Source organism: Manis javanica, chromosome 17 (assembly GCF_040802235.1).
Source record: "Manis javanica isolate MJ-LG chromosome 17, MJ_LKY, whole genome shotgun sequence".
In the NCBI taxonomy this organism is placed as follows: Eukaryota; Metazoa; Chordata; class Mammalia; order Pholidota; family Manidae; genus Manis; species Manis javanica.
In genome coordinates this window covers 20,771,308-20,795,371 of record NC_133172.1, presented here as the reverse complement: position 1 = coordinate 20,795,371, position 24,064 = coordinate 20,771,308, and the positions used below count along the sequence as shown (strand labels likewise).

Here is a 24,064-nt window from a genome sequence, read left to right as displayed (position 1 = left end):
ATTAAAGTAAATTAAGAGGGTGTTTTTCTAAAAGGAACCTCAGGCCAAAGCCAGCCTTGTGGGCTAGACTATATGTGGTCACAAATAAGTGCATGTGTGTGTCTGTGTGTGCATGTGTATACACACATAGGTTACACATACTAAGGCCAACCAAATGAGTGCAGTGACCATCATTTTGCCTCAAAGAGTGCCATCTGTAGAAGATAGTTAAGGTGTGTTCATTTATCTATGTCCTCCTGGCAGACAATGGCCAGTCCCATATAGATGCTGCCCAGAGACCCTTTTCCCGAGTATGGTTCTGGTTGTGGGAAGGGCAGTGGGAGAAACAATGCAGGAGAAAGCCTTAATGCAGCACCCAAAATGAAATTTCCTCCCCTGCACAAGTTACATCCAATTCACACCCTCACGCAGCCTGAAGGCTGGCGCTGGTTCTGTTTGGTAACATCACAGCAAACGGCTGCTTCATCTCTATTTTGGTTCTTGCCACTGCTGCTTCTTTCTGTACCTTTCAAGAAGTGTTCCTCCCTTCTGGAAGGCTGGGGTGCCAAGCTCCCCCTGATCTTTCCCATTTTGGTAAATTAAGGAACAAATGGTGCCAAACTGCTCTCATCTCTTTCAAGAGATTATTTGTAACCAGCTTATTTTCTTTTCCTCCATTGAGTGAATGCATTAAAACTAAAATTAAATCATTACCCGAAGCACAGACAACAATCCCCTTCATAATTACATCCTCTTAATTGGCATCTGAGGGCCCACCTCATTTTAATGGTTGCTGGAAAATGTCTTAGACACATTTAATATTTTAGGTTTAAAGGTCAACAAGAATATCTTACCTTAATTTGACAAGTGTGCAAGAATAATGCGAGACTAGTTTATGTTCAGGTAATGCACAAAGGAATCTATAAATCAAGCGGCAGGGGGGATATTAGATGGTGCTGTATCGGAACCATCTGCCTTCATTCTCAGAAGAATCGATACCACAAAGAAAAAAGCGCTGAAGATGTAGTGATTTATGCCCTTGTGTCGGGAGAGAAATAGTGGCCATTTTTAGAGTCACTTCATATTATCCTAAAACAACAAGGCCTGAGGGAAAGAATGAAAGCGGCCATAACCCTGCACGTGTCAGAGAGTGAATCTGATGCTTAGTTTTTGATTGTCTCTGCTTGAGAAAGAATGATTCTGAGGTCCCTCCATGCCCATTGTGCTGCCCCCTCTGCTATCATATGTGAGAAGGCTGCCATGAGTGTTAAGAGGGTGTGGAAGAGAATTAACTAAATTGCATCTGAGTGATTGCTGCCAGGGTATGAAGGCTTATAGCTCAGGGACCCTGGGTTTTCAGTGCAAGGCACGCTGCTTAAAATTCCCTTCCTTTGGGAGCTTTCGCTGGCCTTCTCCATCAGGGGGCTGAGAGAACTCTACCTTCTGCCATATTGGATGTTGGAGCTTGCTCCCAGCCCAGATGCCTGGAATGGGAAGAGTACCATGGCTTTGTGTGGAGGGAAGGAAGGTCTCTGAGGAGCAGGGTTTGGAAAAACCAGTGGCATCATCTTACCACCTTCCCCAGGGTGGTTGACAGCAGCATTTCTCCAGGGAGATGGCAGAAGGATGAACAGATCAGGTAACCCTCAGATAGCTGTATCAATCTCTGGGGGAGGGATAGGAGGATTTGTAAGGCTTGAAAAGAATATTTCATAATTGGAGAGGTTTTTCCTGGGAGGGAGGTGTTTGATGTACAAAATTATATCTTCATAAACTATAGAAGTAAAGCGTTTCACAGTTTTTCTTTATGGAAGGGGTTCTGCAGAATTTTGAATGAAAGTGGTTTTGATTTTGCTCTGGGATGCTTGTGTTAGGGACGTTATGGACTGTCATTGTGTACTTACGTTGCTGTGTGTATTATGGTTCCCATTACATCTCATACACATTAAGTATTTTCTGTTTTAAGGTGAGGATATACTTGGAGAAATTTGATTTTCACATTTACTACAGAGTAGCACCAAAAAAGAGACTGTGAGTTTATTACATCTTCAGTTTTATCCTTTCCAAGTGTCGAAGTTGGTCCTAACACTGAAAGCTGGAAATCAAAGTAGGAACATTTCCATCACCACAGGCACCAGTACACTGTGCTCATGACTTTTTGTGTTAAACAAACCCACATATGCATTCCTGCTTCTTGGAGGCCAGGCATAGACGGATGCCTGGCCTGCCACACCATGCTCTGGCTGTTGGCCATGAAGGTCACATTGCTGTCTGCAAACCAAACTTGAGCACCAGGACTCTTGGTTTTGCACTCCTCGTCCCCTTTACAGGAGCTAATGATGATGCATGGGGCTCAGGTCAAGGGTGGATTCATGTCTATTGCAAAGACAAGGTGTACCTTCCTTGAGGTGTTGGAAAACTCTGGGCAATGATGATGCCAAACCATGCTCATACCTTAGATAATGTTGGACCAAGCTCACATGAAGTTTATTCTAAAACCTGCAGGTTTTCTTTTTTCCTGCAAAACATCATTCTCTGCTTCAAACAAAAGAAACTAGGAGGGTCACATCATCAGGATTTGAAACACTTGTCACCTGTCTGTACAAACCTCTTTCAATCCTAAAGGATACAGATCCTTACATGAAAACTCCTGTGAAACTTGCATTGCATGCAGTCAGATGGTGCCTTGGTGAAGAAACTGAGAATGCAACCCAGAGGAATTCATTGCAAAGGCCAAACTAGTGACTTAATGAGGGTGGCAGGCTGCGTTTTGCAAAAGGTCAAGTCTATCATTTGGCTATTAGTTGAGATTAGTGGTTGATAAAGGACACCATGCACAACTACCTAGATATGTGTGACACATGGCTAAAGAGGCGATCAGACATATGCTGTTTGCCCGAGCCTTGGGGACTTCCAGTAGGATTCATTGTGTCTCTGAACTGGAGTCAAATTTCTTCGAAGTAAATGAGCTGAATTAGAAAATAATATTACACTTCCATTATGGGTGTTCTTGCAATGCCAGATTCAAGACAAGGACTGTGTGTGTCTGTGTCTCTGTGTGTGAATACAAGGGAAAACCTCACAAATATTTTCAGAATATACTCCATCAATCCCTGCCAAGCTTCAGCTTCTAACATTTTGCCAATTTTTTAAGAAGACTTCAACCTTGCTAGCAAAGTAATTAATTATGTTTAAAAAAAAACTGAAAACACCCACCCAGACTCAATGCACTGGATGCCATGCTGTTTCCCAGACTCTAAGGAATGCCAGCGCATCCACAGGGCATCCTGGATTCTTTTGTTCAGGACTAAAAAATTGTCAAAGGCGCTTGATGAGTATATGAGCTGAAGGTGGAAGTTACCATATTTTCAGTCATCAAGGAAAAGACCAATTGCATTGGACTTTCAAAATTTATCATTCTGATGTGCTTGGCATACTCAGAAGACATAATGAGACAGTTTTGCAAACATGGAACTTCAAAATAAATACCAATCCCATTGCTCGTCTGTGACACACTCCAGTAGAGGTAGCCCAAGGCCAGCGCAGGCTGCACAGTGCTAAGAATGGCTGCTTATTTTCCCTTCTTGATGAAGTGCTTGAGGGACAGTTGCAGGGAAGTCCTTTCCAGGAGTGTCACATTTCTCTGTGGGTCTGCCTGTATCCTGAACTCCTGAGACATTTTCCAGAGACCCCCTTTGGAAGCATCCACAGCTCCTGTTTCTTACAGGCATTCAGGCTTTGCTAGATGATGTCAGAGAGGGGGTGTTTCTCCAGCTGCAGGTTGAAGGACTTGCCTGGGAGAGAAGCACTTTGGGGAGCTCTCTAAAAAAGGTAGCTACTGTGATCAAGCTCTCCCTGTGTGCCAGGTCTGCTCCAAGAGCATCACTCTTATTGTCTGTTTAGTTCTTACACTCTTTCAAGGCAGCCATTATTACCCACATTTAGCAGATGAGAAGATTGAGGCACTGGGAGCTTAAGTAGCCTGACACAGGTTGTAAGTAGTGGAGCCAAGATCTAGAAGTAGGCAGCATGGCAACTCCAGGGCCCTCCTCCCAGTCATCATTGTATGTCTCATGATTCCATTTTCATTTCACTCTCATATACAAAACAGCTGAGTTTCCTGCATGGATATGGAAACAAGCAGGGAGGGCCAGGCTTGACATGAAGAGTGACTTCCAGTTTTTCCAGGATCCAGAATCCTTGCATCAGAAAATCTCGTGGCCAGCAAGTGGACCTAAGACACACATTGGTATCAGAGTAAAAATATGTAATTTTCAACATCAAATAAAGCCCTCTTCTAAAAGTGCCAGTTCTCATGAGAATGGCCGGCACAGATTTTCATGTTGTGGCCAAAATTTCTCACCTAAACTTATGGGTTGCCTCTTTCCTGGTGTCCCTGCTTCTGCCTTTGCCTATTTATGTAGCCAGAGAGGTCCTCCTGAAATCCAAGTCACATAACGTCTTTCTGCCATCATCTCACTCAGGGTAAAAGCCAGCATCCTTTCAGGGACCCACGTGACTCTCCCTGCAGTGCTTCTCTGACTTGTCTCCTTTTACGCTACTTTATGTTCCCTTCTCTCCAGACACGGTGTCAGGAATGTTCCCACCCCAGGACCTTTGCACAGGCTCTTCCCTAGCTGTCCACATAGTTCAAATGTCACCTTCTCAATGAAGCTTTCTCCCACATGCTTATGTCTTGAGGCCTGCCTCTAACCTCCAGCCCTCCTAGTTCCCTCATCCTGCTCTGTTTTTCTTTTCTCCATAACATTTATCATCCTCAATGTTATTTATAACTTACTAACTTACTACATTTATAGTACTGTCTGTCTCTCTCCTGGTTAGAATGTAATTCTATGAGGGCTACATCTTTGTTTTGTCCACCAACAGATCCCAATTGCCTAGAATGGTGTCAGGTGCATAGTAGGTACTCATTAAATGTTTACCCAACATGTGGTTACCTTAGAGGGGAGGGAGGGGGGAAGTAGTAGGAAGGAGGACACTCCAGATACTGTTGATTGTTTTGTTCTTTAAGCTGAGGGTGAATGAGCTGGTTGTTACTTATATTAGTTTTATATATATATTTTATATATCTGAAATGTTTCATAGTGAATTTTTAAGACTTTAACAGGGTCAAGAAGTAAAGTTTGTGTATGGCTTGTCAAAGTGGAATAGCCTCCTTCCCACTCAAATACTCTGCCTTGTTTTTGTGTGCTGTCTGTCCTATGTTGTAGCTGAAGTGCAGGTTTCTTAGTAGATGTGTCTGTAGTGAGGAGATGGAGAGAAGAGAGAAAAGGCAGAGGCAGGGGCTCTGACCATGAGGGCAGCTTGGCTTGGAGGTGAATGAAGTGAAAGGAGCGCCAAGCTGACTTGCGGAGCTGACTGTCAGAGCACACTGGGGACAGATGAAGACACAGAATCAGTCTGGACCACAGCTGCCTGGTCGCCTTCAGAGAGCCGGGTGCCTGTCGGTGGGCGACCTCGGCCTTGCTGGAGGGCCTGCAGCTCCGCTCTTTGCTAAAGGAGAGAGGGAGACAGGTGAGCTCCCCGAGCTACAAGGAAGAGCAAGGCCAGAGCTGGAAAGTGCTGAGTTCAGGGGCCTGGCTGAGAATGAACGTGGAGGACTTCCCTTGGTTGGGGTTGACCTGAGCAAGATGGAACTCGGACCTCAGCTCAGTGACCTCCTGGGGCGTGAGATCCCTGAACCCTCAAAAGGAGAGCTGGTTTGTGGTTTGTGGGTGTGTGTTCAGCCATGTCTGGTTTATGCCTATGACACTGAAGTGACATTCTCAGCTGTGTGGAAATTCCGGCCCCACCCAGGGCCCGTGGCCTGTGGCCGGTCCGTGTCCAGGTTAGTGGCTGAGGGCACATCTCGTCCTTGCACACACTGGGCAGCTTCCCAGCAGCTTCAACGCCTCTGATGAGCCTTGCTCCTTCAGAGGAGCGCCATTGATCAGAACAGACAGAAGTCAAGGGGCCGTGATCGGGACGAGTGGATATGCGTATATGTGTTTGGAGATGTCAGTGTGCAAGTGGAGATGGTGCCTGCGGTGAAGCCTGGCAGGATCGATCCACGGCATGAGGTGAACCAGGTGTCCACGGGGATAGCGGTTCAGGCCAGGGACCCAGAGTCGGGCGCGGGGCCAGGGTGAGGACTGGAGAATGTAACAGCAAGGTTGGACTTCCCTGCCATCCCACCCCTCCTCACAGTTCTCCGGATGCTGACTGAAGCTGGGCTGACAGCGTGATTGTTGGTGGGGGATGGGGGGGGTTGTATCCTGTCTGGGGACTTTGTCTGCAGATGGGTCAGTTCCCGCACGGTGGCCACCAGGCCTGGGACATCTGTGTACAGGGAATGGGTTGAAGGGCCTTGGGACATGCAGTTGCTAGGAGAGCAGGGGTCTGCCGAACCTTCTCCATCTGAGTCCCCCATCCCTGCTTCCAGGATATGCAGCTGGAGGGAGCTCTAGTCTCTAGCTGAGACCCTTCTCTCTGCTGCTGTCAGAGCATCCCAGCTCTGCACTATGGGAGCTGGGGCTGAGGAAGGCTGTGAGATTTGGGCCCAGAGTCCTGTATTATTTTCCAAACCCCGGGATGAGTGGATGGATGTTTGGATTCAGCCACTTCGCCCTGGGAGCCCTGGTCCCTGGCTAGAGGCTTCCTAGAGAGAGGTGAGAGGTCACACTGCTAGCTGGGAGGCCAGGAGCCCCGCCTGCTCAGTGCCAGGTGCGCTGTTGCCTAGGTGCGCCTGTCTCTCCTCCCAGCCCCAATTAGCCATCTGCGGGAGCTGCTATCGGCATGGGGGAGGGACTCAGTCCCACTTCTCTGCGCAGACTGCTCAGTTAATGAGGGGGTTTGTGAAATTTTTAATTATGGCTTCCATGCCTGGCTTAATTATTTGCATATGGCTTTTACAAGTGAGAAGAGGACGCCTGCGTGCAGTGCTTCTCCTCAGCCCCACGTTTGACTTTAATTAAAGGCAGAACCTGAGGTCTTTCCATCACTAACGATCGTGGAAAATTAGCTTCCAATCCCCAAGGGTCGCCAGAGTGATGCACCCTGAGGCAGAGTGAGAACAGAGGGGGAAGCAAAGCGGGAGGCACAGATGGCAGATGGCCCTGCTGGGTGCCCCTCCACAGCCCCCTGCGGCCCGGCCCCCACCCCCTTCCCTCCAGGAAGCCTTGGAAAGGGCGCCTTGCTCTCCTCCGCCAGGAAGAGGGTCTGACTGAGGTCAGCAGCTAGGGGAGAGCACCACTGAGCTGGAGGATGGCTGCTCATGGTCATTGTTCTGGTGGCCACAGGGCAGAGGGATGGGAGGCTTTGAAACCCTGCACACATCAACTCACACACGTTTACCAGGCACATGGACATGGACCTTCACCCATTCCATGCACAGGATGGAGTCCCAGACATGTCTGCATACTCACACATGCACACACACACACACATGCAGTCACAGCTCACACACACACATACATGCAATCAAAGATCATGCACATGCACACATGCAGTCAAAGCTCACACACATACATTCAGTCACAGCTCAGACATGCAGTGCACACATGCAGTCACAGTTCACACATGCACACGTGTAGTCACAGCTCACATACATGCACACATGCAGTCACAGCTCACATATGCACACATGCAGTCACAGCTCACACACATGCAGTAACAGGTCACACATGCATGCACGCACATGCAGTCACAGCTCATGCACATGCAGTCACAGCTCATGGGCACATGTGCATATGCAGTCACAGATGTGCTCACACAGGAGCCAAGGGCCCCTCAGGGCCTTCTTTGCCCTCTCTGTTCCTCCAGCTCCCACTGAGGCCAGTGTCCACTTGGCAGCCAGGGGGCCAGTGCTGCAGACAGGGTTTGACTCAGCTGAGAAGACAGGCCAACAGAGCCGGCTTAGAGCAGGCTTCTGAGAGCAGCTGTGGGCTCTGACCACTTCCCCACTGACCAACACAGGACTGTGCTGGCAGGATGTGTCATCCTCCATCACACAAGGCAGCATTAATACTGAGGCTCAACCAGGAGAGTAGTGAGAACACTTCCTCTGGACTTAGAACTGAATTCAAATCTGGCTGCACTACTTCCTAGCCATGTGGCCTTGGGTAAATTACCCAGCCTCTCTGAGCCTAAAATGGGGGGTATAGGTGTTCACTCAATTTGTATGGAGCAAAGGAGAGAATGCATAGTGGACTCGGCCACCTCCATGTCACTGCTCCCCCTTGTCTCTTAGTCTTTGAGTTTGGGGGGCTGACCTCACCACCAGTTCCAGGGAGCACAGTTTCATCCCACTGTGCCCACCAGCACAGGATGTTTCCCAGCCCCAGGCATTGGGTCAGGGAAGTGCCACCAGCTCAGGGTCCAGGAGTTTTGTTCCATGGTCAGGGGTGGGGCTCCCCCTCTTCTGCTAGATGTAGCAAGGCTGCCTGTAGGCTGGACTATGGCTGCAGCCATCATGCAGGCATGGAGCCATCTGAAGATAAAACCTGCTTGAGAGCAGAGGACTGGAGCTGCAGGAAGGACCTGGGTCCTGGTGACACTGTGGAGCTGCAGGATCCCCTCTAAACTGGGTTTTCGGTTATTCACCTCCAAACACATCATGTTTGTCACAGGGCTCATGTGAGATGCTTGGCCTGATGCTGTCTGCACACAGTTGGTGTCAACCATTGAATCAGGCAAGAGCTAGTCTCCTGGCAACATCCCCTTCCCCAGCCACTTGCTGCCCCACCAAAGATGCTGCCCTGCAGGTTCGGGCTGAGCCTTGTGCCACGGGCTGTATGACTTGCTGGGGCTACCCTAACAAAATACTACTTGGGGGTTCAAACAACTGAACTGTATTGTCTCAGAGTGCTGGAGGCAATGTGTCAGTAGGGCCGGCTCCCTGCTAGAGTGGTGAGGGAGACTCTGTTTCAGGCCACTCCCCTGCTTCTGGGGGTTTGTGGTCTCTCTTTGGCATTCCTTGGCTTGTAGTTCACTACCTTTATCTTCACATGAATTTTTCTCTGTGCGCATGTCTGTATCCAGATTTCCCTTTTTGTAAGAACACCCAGTCAGATTATATTAGGTGCTCACCCTACTTCAGTGTGACCTCATCTTAACTAATTACTTGTGCAATGACCCTATTTCCAAATAAGATCATATTCAGAGGTACTAGGGGTCAGTACTTCAACATATGAATTTGACAGGGGTTGGGGGACCACTTCACCCCATAACAGTGTGTATGAGTGTAAGTGTGTGTATGCATGTGTGCCATGGCTGGGTGGGGATCCTGTGCCACTACTCCCCTCTGCCACCCCAGTGACTGTCCTGCAGGCAGAGGCAGATGCCCTGTGCTGGAAACCCATGTTTCTGCATAACTGCTATCCAGTTACAGAGCTGTAGGCAGCTCCTGACCAGCGAGGCTGCTGCAGCCTCTCCATGCGCTGACTCATAGGCTTTTTCTCCCCTCAGCTGATTTTGCACAAAATTTCTTGAATTGTTTTTATCCAGAAGTCAGGTGCTTTCACCAATCAGGCTATGCTTTTCATGGCAGGGGTGGCAATGGACAGATTCCAAGACAAATCCAGTTTGGACATGAGTTTTAATTGGCTCAAGTAAGTTTTTAAAATATGCATTGCTTGCCAATATGAGAATCAGGAAATTTCAAGTTAAAAATCCATGTTTCCAAATTGGAAGATCTGAAAGTTGAATCTGCAACCAAGGGTCACTGGCTGTGTCATTTAAAAAATAATTTTCATTATAAAAGTGTTATACAGTTATTATAGGAAACGGGCTACTTCAAACAAGCTTTCACTGGGTTCCAATGATTGGATCTCATCATAAAAATTGTATTTCCACCTGTATCTTGCTCTTTTCAGCAACTATGCCAGAATTCAGGGCTCAAGTGGCCCTTTGGCTGACAGAGTGGCACAAGGGCACAAGTGTGGGTCCTGTGTGGCTGCCATTCTGCTTTGAGGTGCCTCCTGGCAGCTTAGTGCTGCCTATATCCTTAGCCCACCACTCCAGGCTGGCAAAGGCACCACAGAATGTCATGTCCAGGGATCATAAAGGCTTAGCACCTTTTCTGTCTGTGTCCTTGAAGCCGAGAGGGAGATGAGAACATCAAAGACTCAGGACAACAGAAAGGCGGCTGCAGGCTCAGAGAGAGAAAAACCAGCCCCCCTTGTGTGTTGTTCAAGTTAAGCAGAGAAGGCAGCAAAGCCTTTTGGAGAGAAGGGCAAGACAAGCCATGGAGGAGCATGTGCCCTGCAGAGAGAGGACTGGGACCAGCAGCCCATCCCACCTGCCGGAGCCTCTTCCCTCCACCCCAGGACAGCAGGAACCTTCACAAATAGCCCTGGAGTCCAGTCCACTTAAGCTCAGAGATGATACTCAGAGTCTCCCAGTGAGAACATGTAACGCTGAGCAGCAGACACTTAGAGCCCAGTGCTCTTCTCTATACATGAACCTCTCACTGTTACCCGTGTTGGAGGAAAGCCTAGGGGCTCTGGGAACACACAGGAGGACACCTCACCTGGCCTGGAGGCTGTCAGGGAATGGTGAGAAATATGACTGAGGGTGAGAGCTCAGCAGAGACTGAATATTCACAGGCCTGTGTGTGTATGGTGGGACATGCTGAGACATTTAAACTTGGACCATTGGGCAACTGGGGGCCTTCAGATGGTTTTGAATAGGGGAGTGACAGCAAAATGTCCTGCAGGTGAGGAGCTGTCCAGGCCGCCAGTGCTGAATCAGCCACACTGAGCAGATGGGAAAGACAGGACCTGTGCAAAAGGCCCAGTCTACAGTTAGATGTAGGGGGAGAGTAGAGAGAGGCTTCCGGTGGACCCAAGTTTCCAACTTTCCAACACCCTGTGGTGAAATAGGGGGAAGGCACTGAGACTTAGTGCAGGTGGAGGATACTTGAAGTGCAAGATGTCAGCTGGAGAGACTCGGGGCACAGATTCACAGAGAAGGCAGTCTTCTGTCTCATGCACAGCCACTCATGAGAATTTCCAGGTCATTCACAGCCCTGGCTCCATCCTGGTAGCCTGACAGAGACCCAGTTCTCTATAGAGCAACCAGGAGAGAGCCAGCAGACTTGATTGTTCTGCCATATTCTTAGTCTTTGAGCCATCAGATTAGGAGAAATCAGCCTGTTTTGAGGAGAGCTCCAGGGAAAGTCATTCTGGACTAATGGGGGTCAAGAATGTGGCCACCAGCCTGCTCCCAAAGGGGACGGCTGTGCACATGCACTGTGCAGACAACACCGGGCACAACTGTTGTACATCACATAACCTCAACCCAAAAGACCCAGTTGGCCCTAATGGGCAAGCGTCTTTCCACCTCCTCCCTCATCTTACTAGCTTTCTCTTTGCTTACCACACATGGCCCAAGCACCTACTTTGTGCCAGGCACTCTCAGCAGTTGGAAACACAAAGCCAAGTCCTCTGGGGCCTCCTTGTGCCAGCCACAAGAGGGATTCCTTGGAAGGAAGCCAAATCTCCTTGCCATTCTCTGTTCCTCTGGAGTCTATGGATTGCTGTTTGCAGCTTGGAGACAGCTGTACCCTGCCAGGGGCCAGGACATTCTGGGTTTACTCATACACTCATATACCCCAACTTTCAATTTTGAGAAGTAAATATGCGATTTTTTCCTCCCTCTAATTTTCCCTGCTGTGGCTGTGGATGTCAGAGCAGCTGGAAAATGTGAATAGCTCAGTGCTTTCTAAAAGTCAGAGGAGGCCGTGCAGCGCCATACATCGTCTGCTGCTCTTGGCGAGATCGGGTGGCTCTGCTGGGGCAGTAGAGATGCTCTCTAGGCTGTACTGTCAAGGGAACTTTTAACCCAAATAATCCATGTTCCCTCCTTCTATTAGCAATGACATAATTGCCAAGAAGTGTGTGTTCACACATACGCATGCATGCATGTTGCAGGGATGTTAGTAGAGGTGAAGTGAGGGTATATGCTTACACAGTCAAACTTTCTGCATGTTCCTCTGGAGACTTTCAAACCTTTGTGTCTCAGAAACTGAAGGTCAGGACAGAATGATCTATGCTTTTGTTTGGGAGAAGCAGTGGATAGGGTGGTAGAGGCAAGATGTGAGTCAGACAAATCTGGGATGGCTTATTTAGAGTGTAACCTTCTTAGCGGTATCATCTATAAAACAGAGTGGAGGACTTGGAGATATGCTGCCCAGATCCCCTTCCAGGAAGGACTTTCTGACCACCCATGGGACGTGTGGTCAGCAGCCAGCCTCCAGCTGTCAGCTCCATCAGGACCTGCCTCAGCTGCAGCAAACTGTGTGATCTGAGGTCATGCCCTTCCCTGGGCAACCCACTTCCAGCTACTGAGGAAGGTGAGGAATGAAGGTACAGCCATTTCGGCCTGCTGCAGGATGCTGTGAAAGGAGGTCCCTCCCTGCCCAGGCTAGGTGGGACCTGCATCCCTGTTTGATTTCTCCATTTGCCCACTTCAACTTCCTCCCTTTTCCCTTCACAGGTGTTGATCCTTAATGAACATCTTATACCCCAAAGTCCATCTCCAAAATCTCCTTGCACAGAAACAAACCTGTGACAAATAGGGATAATGATTTTCACTTCAAGAGGTTATTGTACAAAAGCTAAATGGGTTGTTAATATAGTCTCCAGCACAGTATCTGGGATGTTAGCAAAGCATGGTAAATTTGTACAAAAGCTAAATGGGTTTTTAATATAGTCTCCAGCACAGTATCTGGGATGTTAGCAAAGCATGGTAAATGTCTATTCCTTTTCCTTTCCTTCTCCAAAAACTTGACACTAATCCCATTCCAGTCCTTGAGCAGTTGTTCACAGCCTGTGCTCTGAAACCTCAGTTTGGATAAAGCCCAGAGATGGAAGTGGCCCTGAGAGTCTGTGCTGGATGTTAAGTTTGAGGGCCTAGCCGAGGACCCTGGAGCCAGCCTTGTCCCTGTGAAGTTCATTATCCATGGATCGCATCAGCCCTCTTCAACGTTCCTCACTGAAAAGAAATTGAGCATGCAAATACTCTTTTATCATAATCACCACATATCCACAGGATGATTCATAAAAGAGCTAGAAATATATTGAAACTCAATATTGTTTTAGTCCAAATCAATATTAATAATTGTTTGCATTTTTAAAGTGCAATTTTCAATTGAAAAATGCACAGAGATCAACCAGTAGTTGCTAACACATCAAATTTTCCTATTAAAGGCATAGTCCCTTAACTTTAAAGTGTTTCTTACACAATAGAGGATGGCGCTGATCCATAAAAATAGTTATCTATTATTTACATGCACCACATTAGAATTTGCTTCCATTATGCATGAGCTAAAAGGCCAGTAACTTTTATTTTTAAGTTCTTGATTTTTAAAAAGTTAAACCTTTTATTCTGAGATAATTTTAGATTCACGTACAGTTATAAGAAGTAATGCAGAGAAATCTCATGTACCCTTTTTTCTATTTCCCCCAGTAGTATATCTTGTAAAGCTATAGTACAATATCACAATGAGGATATTGACACTGATACAGTTAAGATAGAGAACATTTCCATCACCACAAGGATCCTTCATGTTGCCCTTTTAAATTCTTTAAAAATTGAAGATTTTTAAATGACATAAGAGATTATAGATACAGTAGTATCCTCCTCATTAGCCCTGTTTAGACTCCTTCCTTGAAACGATTTCTGTCATTAAATGAGGCACTGTCCAATCTGGGCTCAATGTGGAGGTTCAAAGATAGAGCAGTAATTATCTAGATAGGGAGTGGTCCCGGGTGGGACTCACCCCAGCCAGGCAGTCCCAGGGGAACATGGCTCTGTGGATCAGAAAGAGCCTGAGAACACAATTTCCAGTTTGACACTCGCATCAGGAGCTTGCTTCTGCTGAAAGGACAGACTTGTATGGAAAGGAAACAGCCTAACAGCTTTGGTCCATAGAGGCCCACAGTGACCCGAATGGTAGCAAAGGACAGGCAGCAGGTGTGGGTAAGGGACATCCGCTAGAGGGCCCCCAGCTCTGCCTGAAGGTGGCCTGGGGCAAATGACATTTGTGAAGTGCCTTTCAGCTCTCCAAGACATGTGTCTCCCACCAGAGCTCCGAGGAACTTGGGAACTCATCTACATTCGATATTTTGGATGCAGACTGATTCTGAGATTAGAAAAATCAAGTCCTGAGGGTCATACAGCTGATTGCAGGGGCCGCCAGGCCTAGAATCTGAGCTCCCCACTCTGAGCCAGGGGTCTATCCCATGACATCCAGCTGCTTTGGTCAGGCTGTCTGGGGCCACAAACCCAGATCCCCCATGTCCTGGCCATCTTTCTCATGGACACAGACTTGACCACGCTGGTCCTCCTGGGCTCCTGGGCCCACACCCAGTCACCTGTGGGAGGAGTGAAACTAACGGGTGAAAAGTGATTTCTGCTCAGTATCAACCCCAGTTTGCTTTGTTGATTTTGTTTTCTTGGGGCAAAGTATGTATAATATAAAATTTACCATTTAAACCATTTTTAAGTCCAGAGGCATTACGGACATTCACATTGCTGTACAACCATCACCACCATCCGTCTCCAGAACATCCTTCATCTCCCCCAGCTGAAGCTCTGTACCCTAATTAATAACTCCCCATTAGTCCCTCCCCACAGCCTCTGGTAACCACTATTTACTTTCTGTCTCTGAATCTGACTACATGGAATCACACAACACTTGTCCTTTTGCTTGGTCCTATATGGCTTGTTTCACATGTCCTTAAGGTTCATCCACGTTGTAGCATGTGTTGCCTCCATTCTTTTTTGATCAACACATTCAAACTATAATTTTACTTGGGAGTTTCCCAGCATCATGCTATATGTTTGAGAATAATCGCTTTTATGGCAACTAAATGACATGTATATTTGTGCATATATTATGCATGTTAACACATGTGTATGTATAGAGATAGAGTCAGCATCTGCCTCTACAAGTATAGCATCTTCAAGCCCCATAATTTGAAATCTGTCCTATCAACATGAGGCTACAAAACGGGTGTCCTGGTAGTGAGCATGCCTTGGGTATGTGGGAGCCGCCGGGTCCCACCAGGCTCCCTGGTAGAGCTCACTTCCTTGCCTCTTCTTCTCTCGTAGGATTGGGCTGCTCTCTGGACCTGATTCTAGCCCAGTCCCAGTCAAAACAAGCCCACAGCTCCCTGAAACATAAATGACCTTTTTAAAATTCCAGGCTCATGGACTGCCTCTGTCCAGATGGCCGGACCCCTCCATCTATTAACTCATGCTCGTTCAATGTGCAGCAGTGTCACTGATCACCTTCCCTGTGCCAGGCACTGTGTTAGGTGCGGGGAGTACAAACATGAGAAGAGGCCCCAGCGCCGCTCCCAAGACTCTGAGAGTCTGACAGGCATGTGAACACTCTCCATGCAGTGGGGAAGGGGCTGTAATTAAGGGACACATGCTCACAAGACCGGGGGTCTGGAATCCCCAGTCCAGACTCTGCCGGTATTGGGGTGTGGAGGAGCTCACCTTCTCTACCTGCAGAATTACTTTCCTACCCTGCTCCACTGGCATAAAATGCCCTGAAAATGTAACATGTCCTGTCAGAGAAGGTCTCCAAAGTGTGATCCTACCCCTAACAGCAGTAGGGGATCTCCGGCCTGTGGCACCTTGGCCAGGCTCTCAGGCTCCACAGCCCTCCTTCCAGCTGTGTGTCTGCAGGCTGCCCCTCAGCCTCTTTGTAAAGTGGTGGTGGGAAGTGGGCTCTAATGTTCCCAGTGGGGCAGTGGGGATAAGGCTCTGGGGCTGTTTGAGCCTGATTTACACCTTGGTTGCTGCAGTAGGTTCACCCTACCTCCCACTGCAGAGAGCATGGGGCGAGGGTGGGGGGCATCTGCGGGAATCCCTGCCTTGTAACTGGGAAGTGGGTGGTGGACGAATGGCTTCCCTCGGGTGTAGCAGTGCAGGCCTGGGTGTGCAGAGGCTGAGCCCTGGCCATTTTAGGACCCAGGTCAGCGCTCTGGGTCACAGGCGGGTGGGTGGGAGTCTGAGCGCTCCCAGCCATCCGTCCTCGTTGCAGAGCATCGCAACTTCACGCCTACGCAGAAACACCAGAGGAACTCATCCCAGAGTTTGCCACGGCCGCCGTTAGAACACTGTTTAATTAGCTGCAGGATTTTAGTCAGCTGAAATCAAGAACCTCATCTCAGAAGTAAGCAGGAGCCGCACACAACTCGCCTGACAGATCAAGGTGGTGTTCCCTGGGGACTGGACTGTGTGCTCCGTTTCCACGAGGAGCAGATGAGTTACCGAGGCCAGGAGGCCGAGGAGGGAAGCCTGAGGTCGGCTGCAGTGCCCTGGCACAGCCCCCTCTGCCTCCACGCTGGAACAGTCGGTGCCAGATTCAAGGTGACGGCAGTGCCTGGCTCCATTCTCCTCAAGTTGCCATAGCAGCCTCTCTCCTGATGAGCAGCTCCTCCTGGAGCCCTCAGCCGGGAGGGACGTCATTGTTCGCTCCTGCCCGTGAAGGAGGAAACTGACTGGATGCAGAACTTTGCCGGGCAGAGCTCCACATACCAAGTGGGTGCTCCCATGGGTACATGGGCAGACGCCTCCAGCTGCCTCCAGGGGGACGCGGGAGCGGGCCTGCACTGCCAGAGGAAGTCCTCTGGGCGACTGGAAGAAGCGTCCAGGCCTTCGAGCAGCCGCAGCCCAGCGTGTCCTTGGAGCTGTCCATCTGTCCATTCGTCCGCCTGCCGGTGCATCGCCAGTGGAGGTGCGTGTGTTTTGGCTGGCTTCCCAAGTCCTCGGTCATGCCCTGAAGTGAATTTCCTGAACAGACAAATTTTTAAATCAGATAAGTAAGGAAATGGGAGGAATCCTAGAGCTGGCCCTGCCCTGTGTCCCAGGAGGTGTTTACAAGATTAATCGCATTTCTTTTTTCTTACAGTAAAAAATGGTGACACTATTCAGGCCTCCGGGAGAGAAGCCTCTGGGAGGTGTAGGTATTGTGAGGACAGGACCTTCTGGAAACCTATGGGCTGTTTAATTTTCTGGCCTTACCCCTCCCCATTCTGCCCCCAATTATATGAATTTTCTTATTGTCTGTTAGTCTTGGAAAAGAGGCTGGGAAGCAGGGGAGGGTTTTCCACTTGTCATTGGAGCTGAGTGTGATGCAGTGCACAGTAAGATGCATCAGCTCCAGGTGGGCGCAGGGGCCTGTGAATGTGTTTACAGGCCCTGGGCAGCCCAGCCCCAGCTGTGACACATCATAGAGTCCACTCTTCAGTCAGCAGCTTGACTCCCAGGAGAGGGAGACAAACAGCCTTTGGACCCGCATCTCCCTGTTGTCTTGAAAATAATGTGTGACTTTGAAGACAAGGACCCTCGCGGGAACAACAGGAAATCAGATGTGCACACTCTCTGGCGTGTCTAGTAGTCTGTGGGTGACCTCCCGTCTAGCTACCCACCACCTTTAAAGGAAGGAGGTTCCAACAGATTCTGTGATATAGGTTCCCTTCTGGGGCATTGAAAACCCACCAGACTGCAACCCAGTTACCCAGGAGGGAGGCATGCTAACCTTTGATTCCCATTTGCACAGAGCAGGGAGTTAGCTGGTCAGACGGCCTCCAGTGAGAACAAACACTGAGAGGAAGGTGTCAGAAGGAAACGCTGGGGTCTGATGCTTAGGGGCTGGGCAGCGGAAACCATGTGCGGCCCTCACTGTCAGCTTCCCTGGGCATAGAGAGGGCACGTGTATTCTCTTGGGAGTCAGCAAACAGGAGGTCTCTGAAATGAGGGCGGTCATGAAAGGAGAGGCCATGGCCCCATACAAGGGCTCCAGGGCCTGAGCCTTTGGGGACATGTGGCTGTCCATTTCCACCCACTGCAAACCTGGGACAGAGTGTCTCTGGTGAGGGCAGGAAGCAACAGTCATTCTCTGGGGTAGGGGGAAGTTGCAGTGAGGTTGGGGCCAGCTGAAATCCCAGAGCCAGCTCCAGAGAAAAGGAACCCTGCTCAGCACTGCCTCCCAACAGAAAAGCTGGGAGGCCATGAACCACCTGCCCAGCACAGCCCAGAGAGGCAATGTTCAAGCACATTCCTGTGCTTGGAGGCCTGGGGTGGGTTAATTAAAGTTAACTGAGTGAAAAAATAATTACAGACCACAGAGGGGAGAAACCCAAACCTGCAATTTAATACTGCTCAGCCCCTGAGCTTTGCAGAGAACAGTCTAGTCCTTGGGAACTTCTGTCTGGGCAGGGGAAGGAGGGGCTTCTCTGATTATCACTTCCTACCTCACCCCCCAGGCTGGACAGAGAGGGACAATAGCTGGGGCTTCCTCCCCCAGGACCTGGGTGCCAGGTCAGGGATGGGCTCCAGGGCCCTGAGCCCAAGGAGACTCTAGGCAGGAAAATGTCTTTGTGCCAAGCATCACTTCTGGTCTGAGACCTGACCAGACACCTAGTTGTGATCCCAGAGGCTGCTAGAAGCTGCCTGCCAGCCTCAGCCTCCCTCGAGCACTGCCCTATGGAGTGTGGGGGAAGTTCCCTGCAGGGCTCCTTGGCTGGAAAGGGATAAGGTAAGGGGACAAAATGACCCCCTCCAGAGGGGAAGTCCTGGAATAGCTGCCCATCTAGCACAGCTTCCCGTGCAGAGCCCTCTTCAGCAGCCACCCACACCCCAGCCCACTGCAGGAACCTATATACTTCCTTAGGTCCCTCTCTTGACTCACAGCCTGCCCCACCTGGGGCCACTGTTTGGTACTGGGGTGTTTGCAATATCTTTCTGCACCCTTTCTCTCTGGAGGAAGCAGGGTGAAGGACAAGTCACCTGGGCATCTCTGAATCTGTGTGTCCAGAGCAGCGGATCTCTGTCCACAGGAATACCAGGGATGTTGGTGCCCACCTCTGAGCCTCTGAGCCTGGGATCTGTCAGATGTGGGTCTAGCTGCCCTGCACCTTGAGAGTGGGAACAACTGTGATCTGGCCTGAGCCCCAGCTCCCATTGATGTGACTATGCTGTGGGGTCTTGGTCCCACCAGCTCATTTGTCAGGGAGAGACCACTCTGGCTGCTGGGGTGAATAGCCGGATGGGTGATATCCTCTGGGCCTGGGAGGCTCCTTCACACCTCCTGCTCCTTGGAGACTCTTGTTTCAGCATCCTGCAGAGAGGAACCAGGGCAGGACATCCAAGAGCTTCTCTGTCCACTGGGCCAGTTGCAAGGGATAAGAACCTGGATTCCTACATGTACCTAGACTCTGCTCCCCCACCCCCACTGCCTAGACACTGCAGGGAAGTACCCTCTGCCACTGGCTGTGGGTCTCAGGGCTCCACCCTGGATGCCCACCCCCCAGCAGAGGCCAGAGAGTATCTCTCTCTCTGTGGTTTTTCTGGGGGTGCTGATACAGGAGACCCTGGTGGGGTGGGAAGCCAGAGTCCCAGCCATAGCAGATGACTGGACTTCCCTCAGCCTTGTTGGGCTTGAGAAGGTAGAAGAGACACACCCAAGTAAGTTCTGAAGGGTGGCAGGATCCAGGAATCACATACTGTGACTGGAGCCGCAGCCTGCCCTGGATGCCCTGTGCCCCAGTGATGGACCGTCTTTCTCCCCGTCTGCCCCATAGACTGTGGCCTGATGGATACCTGGTGTGGATGATGAGGGAAGAACGTGCCTCCCACACCCAAGAGGTGGCCCCGGAGCAAGCCCCGGATGACCCCACGAGCTGGAAGGATGCGGCTGGCCTGCATGTTCTCATCCATCCTGCTGTTTGGAGCCGCAGGCCTCCTCCTCTTCATAAGCCTGCAGGACCCCACGGAGCTCGCCTCCCGGCAGGTGCCAGGTGAGCCCTTGCACTTGGTCCCACCGCCTGCTTGCCCCATCCTCCTGCAGTGCAGCCCTCATAGCTGCCCGGTGCCAAGTCTGTGCCAAGACCCCCTTTAGGCAGAGGAGGTGTCCTGGCCTCCTGACAGGCATCAGCCGCAGTGTGAGAACACCATGTCTAATGTCAGAACACCTCTTGGGAGTGGTGGCCAGGCTGCCTGCCTCAGCCAGTTGTTGCCTTTGGTGAAACTCAGATTTAAGGAGCATTCTGCTACCTCTCAGGACCTCTTCCACATGATCTGGAACATCAGAGAGTGGACAACCTCTCTTTGACCCATTTTCCCAAGTGAGACTCTGTTTCTTGGCCAGGCCCTCCAGTCCGGGCAGTGGGGTCAGGATACCTCCTGGTTTGTGAAGCTGAGATTCTGCCCATCCCCCATGCTGCTGCCTCCCACCCCCCCTGTCCCTTGTGACCCACTGGAGGGGAGCGCTCTTTCTGCTTCGCAGAGTCTGCTGGGGACAGCCTCAGCCTCCCTCGAGCACTGCCCTGCACCAGTGTGGGGGTGGCAGAGGGAGGAGGGCAGGAAGGATGGTTTGGAGCCTCGGGCAGACGGATTGTGGAGAGGGGATCTCGGGCAAGGCGCCTGCTGCTGAACACAGCCCCCGCCCCAGAAAGCCCGGCAGCTTGGAGGGCAGTGAGCCTGGGTTCAAGGCCAGAGGAAAGCATCGGTGCCCAGCCCCGGCATCCCTCAGCAGGGCTCTTGGAGGCCTGTCGGGGGAAGACCTGTGAGGACACTCCCATGTGAGGACACAGGCAATGAAGAGGAATGGAGCCTGAAAGTTCCAGTGCCATCCCGGCCTGCAGCCCATGGCACCAGGAGGGCAGGGTTGGGGAGCGGGGGCAGGGTCATCAGGCCTGCAGTCCCGTCCCCCAGCTCTGGCTGGCTCACACTCTCAGGGAAGTTCTGCACCCACCCTAAGCACAGACTGAGGGCTGATGGCAGCAGGTGGAAAGGCAGAGGAGTGCAGGCGGGCTGGGGCTGGGCCCCCGGCCTGACAGCTGCTTCCAGAAGCCCTGGTCGGGGAGACCAATGGGTCGATCCTTTCACCACTGAGAGGCAGTGAGAGGCAGTGACCCCAGAAACAGTGGGTGAGTCACTGGTGCTGACTCACACCTGGGCCAGACCCTCCCAGCTGCTGGCTGTCAGAAGTAGGTCTGGCTGCTCCCTGGCTTCTGAAGAAGCAAGGATATGTGACTAAGCTGGCTCCTCTGCAGAGACTTTACAGCCTCACGTGAGCCTTAGAATGGCTGACAACACTGTGTCAGCAGAACTGGCCCCAGGGGGCAGTGCCCTCAGGCAGACTAAAGGCTAGTGCCCACAGTTGTGCATTCTCTGGGCAGCCCTCAAACAGCCTAGGTAGATGCCATATCCTTGGGGTGACCCATATCTCCTCGGTGCATGTCTCAGTGAGTGTGTGTGGTTGGGGCACACACATGGAGAGAGGGTTCTCGTGTTCAGTGTTTGTGTTCTGTGTGGGACAAGCCTGGGAGAGAAGGCCTGGGTGTGTCCGGTGTCCACCTAGGATGGGGCCATGCACCCATCCATGGTACACTGCAGGGACAGGTGCAGTATTCCTGGGTGGGGCTGGGAGCTGGCAAAGCAGAATACTTTTCCTTGTGTCCTCCCTGGGCAGTAGCTTCCTGCCCTTCCCGCTGGCCAGCATTGCCCTGCACAGCCACCCCAGTGCATGAGGATCTTCTTTATTTCAAGTGGGGCAGGGACCCACTGGACAGTGGGGATTTCTGGGGTGGAGTGATGAGCTGGATGAGGAGCTCAGAGCTTCAGGCTGGCAGGCTGTGTAAGATGGCATGAAACTGAAGTGAGCATCCCCCTGTAGCGGGGATGGCATGGGCCTGGCAGACCCAGGTAGGGAGAATGCTTGAGACTTGAGCCATGTTCTTTGACTGTAAATGTTCCTGGACCACCCTCGCCACATGCCAGGTGGTGGGCAACCTTGACTTTCTAGGTAAATCACATCAAACACAGTCATAAAACTTTAAGTAATGCTTATGTTACTTTCCCTGAGCAAAGTGTTCGTGACACAGGCAGTTTGTGTTGATTTGTTACTATTCATTTATTCTTTCCCTGTACTTCTCACAGCAGCCTAATTGTGATTCGGTACCAAGAAAGCAATATCAAAGTAATTTTCCACAACATTAGTTACAATTTTCTTCTGATCTTTCAAGTGAAACAATCCCATCCTGTTGGCTTCTCTGAGCATATAAACCTTGATTACATTTATCTGTTGGAAACCAGTGCTTACAAAGTGTACGTATCCAGTTGCGTGGGTGGGTGGCCCCAAGGACCCTGGACAAACCTTCTCCCTAAGGATTTCTGCCCGTGGGAGGTACACCCTTGGGAGGCTGTGCTGCCATCCAGATTGGGCAAGGCTACAGGGGAGGCTGGCTACAGAGGGAATTCCACAGGCTGCTCTGGCCTTCCTCGCGGCAGAAACTTCCCTGGGAACAGAGTATCTGGGATCCACTGTTGGTGGCATGGACCACAGTGGTAGGGGGCGGTGGGCAGGTGAAGATCCAGAAATAAGTTTGAAAATCGGGATGGGAGCCTTTAGTCACTTGTGCTCCCTCAGGGTTGGAGCGTGGTTCCGATTTCTCCCATGCAGGTGTTACAGCCCCTGAACTTGTCACAGACCAGTCAGCATACCTCACCTGGCTCCTGCATTAGATGGAATCTTCTGAGGTTGCCAACTTTTGTAAATTAAGCCACTTTTTAAAAAATGTTTGCTGTATTTTAAATCACCTTTTGAAATGTGAATTACTGCCAGTTAATCTACCTTTGTTCTAATATTAGATTTTCCTGTGTATCAGACAATTCACTTATCCAGTTATTTTCCAGTCTGTAGTACTGCCAGGCCCTGAGGACTCAGAAAACTCACTTCTTGACCCAGGAGACTAGACGTGCTACTTTCCTAAGAAAGACCAACAGGAATAACCCATCTAACATGATGACCCCGAGGGGTGCAAAAGACAGACCACACATGGGGCTGGGCAAACTGAGTTTTTATGAGTGGCCTTTCCTTATGAACCTTTAATTGCGGAGAGTTTGGAACTCACACAGAAGTAGATTAGAATAGTACAATGACCCCATGCACCCAGCACCCAGCATGCTCAGGCCAGCCCTACCCACACCTTCTGTCCGATTTGGAAACATAAACCATACATCATATCAATTCAGTGATAAATATTTCGATATATTTCTCAATTTAAGAGATAAGCACTCTTTTTTTAAACATCCAAATATTCTTGAATATCAAGTATCCAGTGTTTCAAATTTCAAGTTATCTCACAAATATTATAAAAACCTTTACTTCTGGTTTGTTTTATCCAGTATCCAGGTAAGGCCACACATTGCAGTCGGTGGATGAGTCTTTGAAGTCTCTTTCAGTCTGTAAGATTCCCTCTCCATCTTTATTTTCCTCTTGCTATTTATTGAAGGAAACTGGGTCACAGGCCTGCAGAGTTTCCCACAGTTGGGATGTTTGCTGATTGTGCTCATTCGGTAGAGTTGAACATTGTTTTCTGTTCTTTGTATCCCCTATAAATTAAGCCAATCTAGCAGCTTAATCAGATATAGGTTTGGGGTTTTTTCCTCCTTTTTTTTGGCAAGAATTCACATGTGGTCCTGTGTCCTTCATTGGGAGGTGCACATCTGCCCAGCTGTCTCTTGTAATGTTAGTTAGCTACCAATGATCAATGGTGGTGCCTCGATCCATCCATTCATTTGGGGCTGCACAATAATGTTCAAATTTTGTCATTCCTTTAAGTGAGATGGATTTTGTTTTAATGGGTTCAGGCAAGTCGTTATTAGTGACCCATGAAGCCAAAGTGATGGTGGATTGATTGGTTTATTCATTGATATATAAAAAAATGTGACTTTATGATACAGATTCTGTTGCTAGCACATGATAGTTTTGTTTTGTTTTATTTTGTTTTGTTTTATTTTGTTTTTTGTTTGGCTTCCAGAGTAAGTTTTCTTAAAGCAGCCATGCTTCTTTTCTTAAAGAAGCCATGGAGTTGTGGGTGGCGGTGCTGGGGTATCGAGGGGGGAAGGCAGCCACCGTGACACCAGGGTCTCCTGTTCAGCAGCCCCTCGTGTAGATAAAGGGACTGAACAGCCCCTGACTGATTTCTTGGTCTATAGAATGCCCTGCGGCATTCTTTCCAGGGCAGAAGAGCCTCCGAGGATAATAATAATAACAAACATT

At 49.9% G+C, this 24,064-nt stretch overlaps 1 protein-coding gene across 2 annotated transcripts in view; it reads left to right on the top strand.

Moving 5' to 3' along the window:
* CHST8 (carbohydrate sulfotransferase 8) overlaps nucleotides 1-24,064 on the top strand; it is a 114,249-nt gene that overhangs the window by 35,693 nt on the left and 54,492 nt on the right. Inside the window, exons 1-2 of one of the 2 annotated variants that reach the window (XM_037021387.2) lie at nucleotides 15,961-16,732; nucleotides 19,581-19,796. In XM_037021387.2, the coding sequence (XP_036877282.1) occupies nucleotides 19,667-19,796 (130 nt within the window). In that variant the 5' untranslated portion in view covers nucleotides 15,961-16,732; nucleotides 19,581-19,666. Of the gene's footprint in view, nucleotides 1-15,960; nucleotides 16,733-19,580; nucleotides 19,797-24,064 lie in introns of those variants that run through there. The other variant, XM_017655591.3, reaches the window with a different exon arrangement.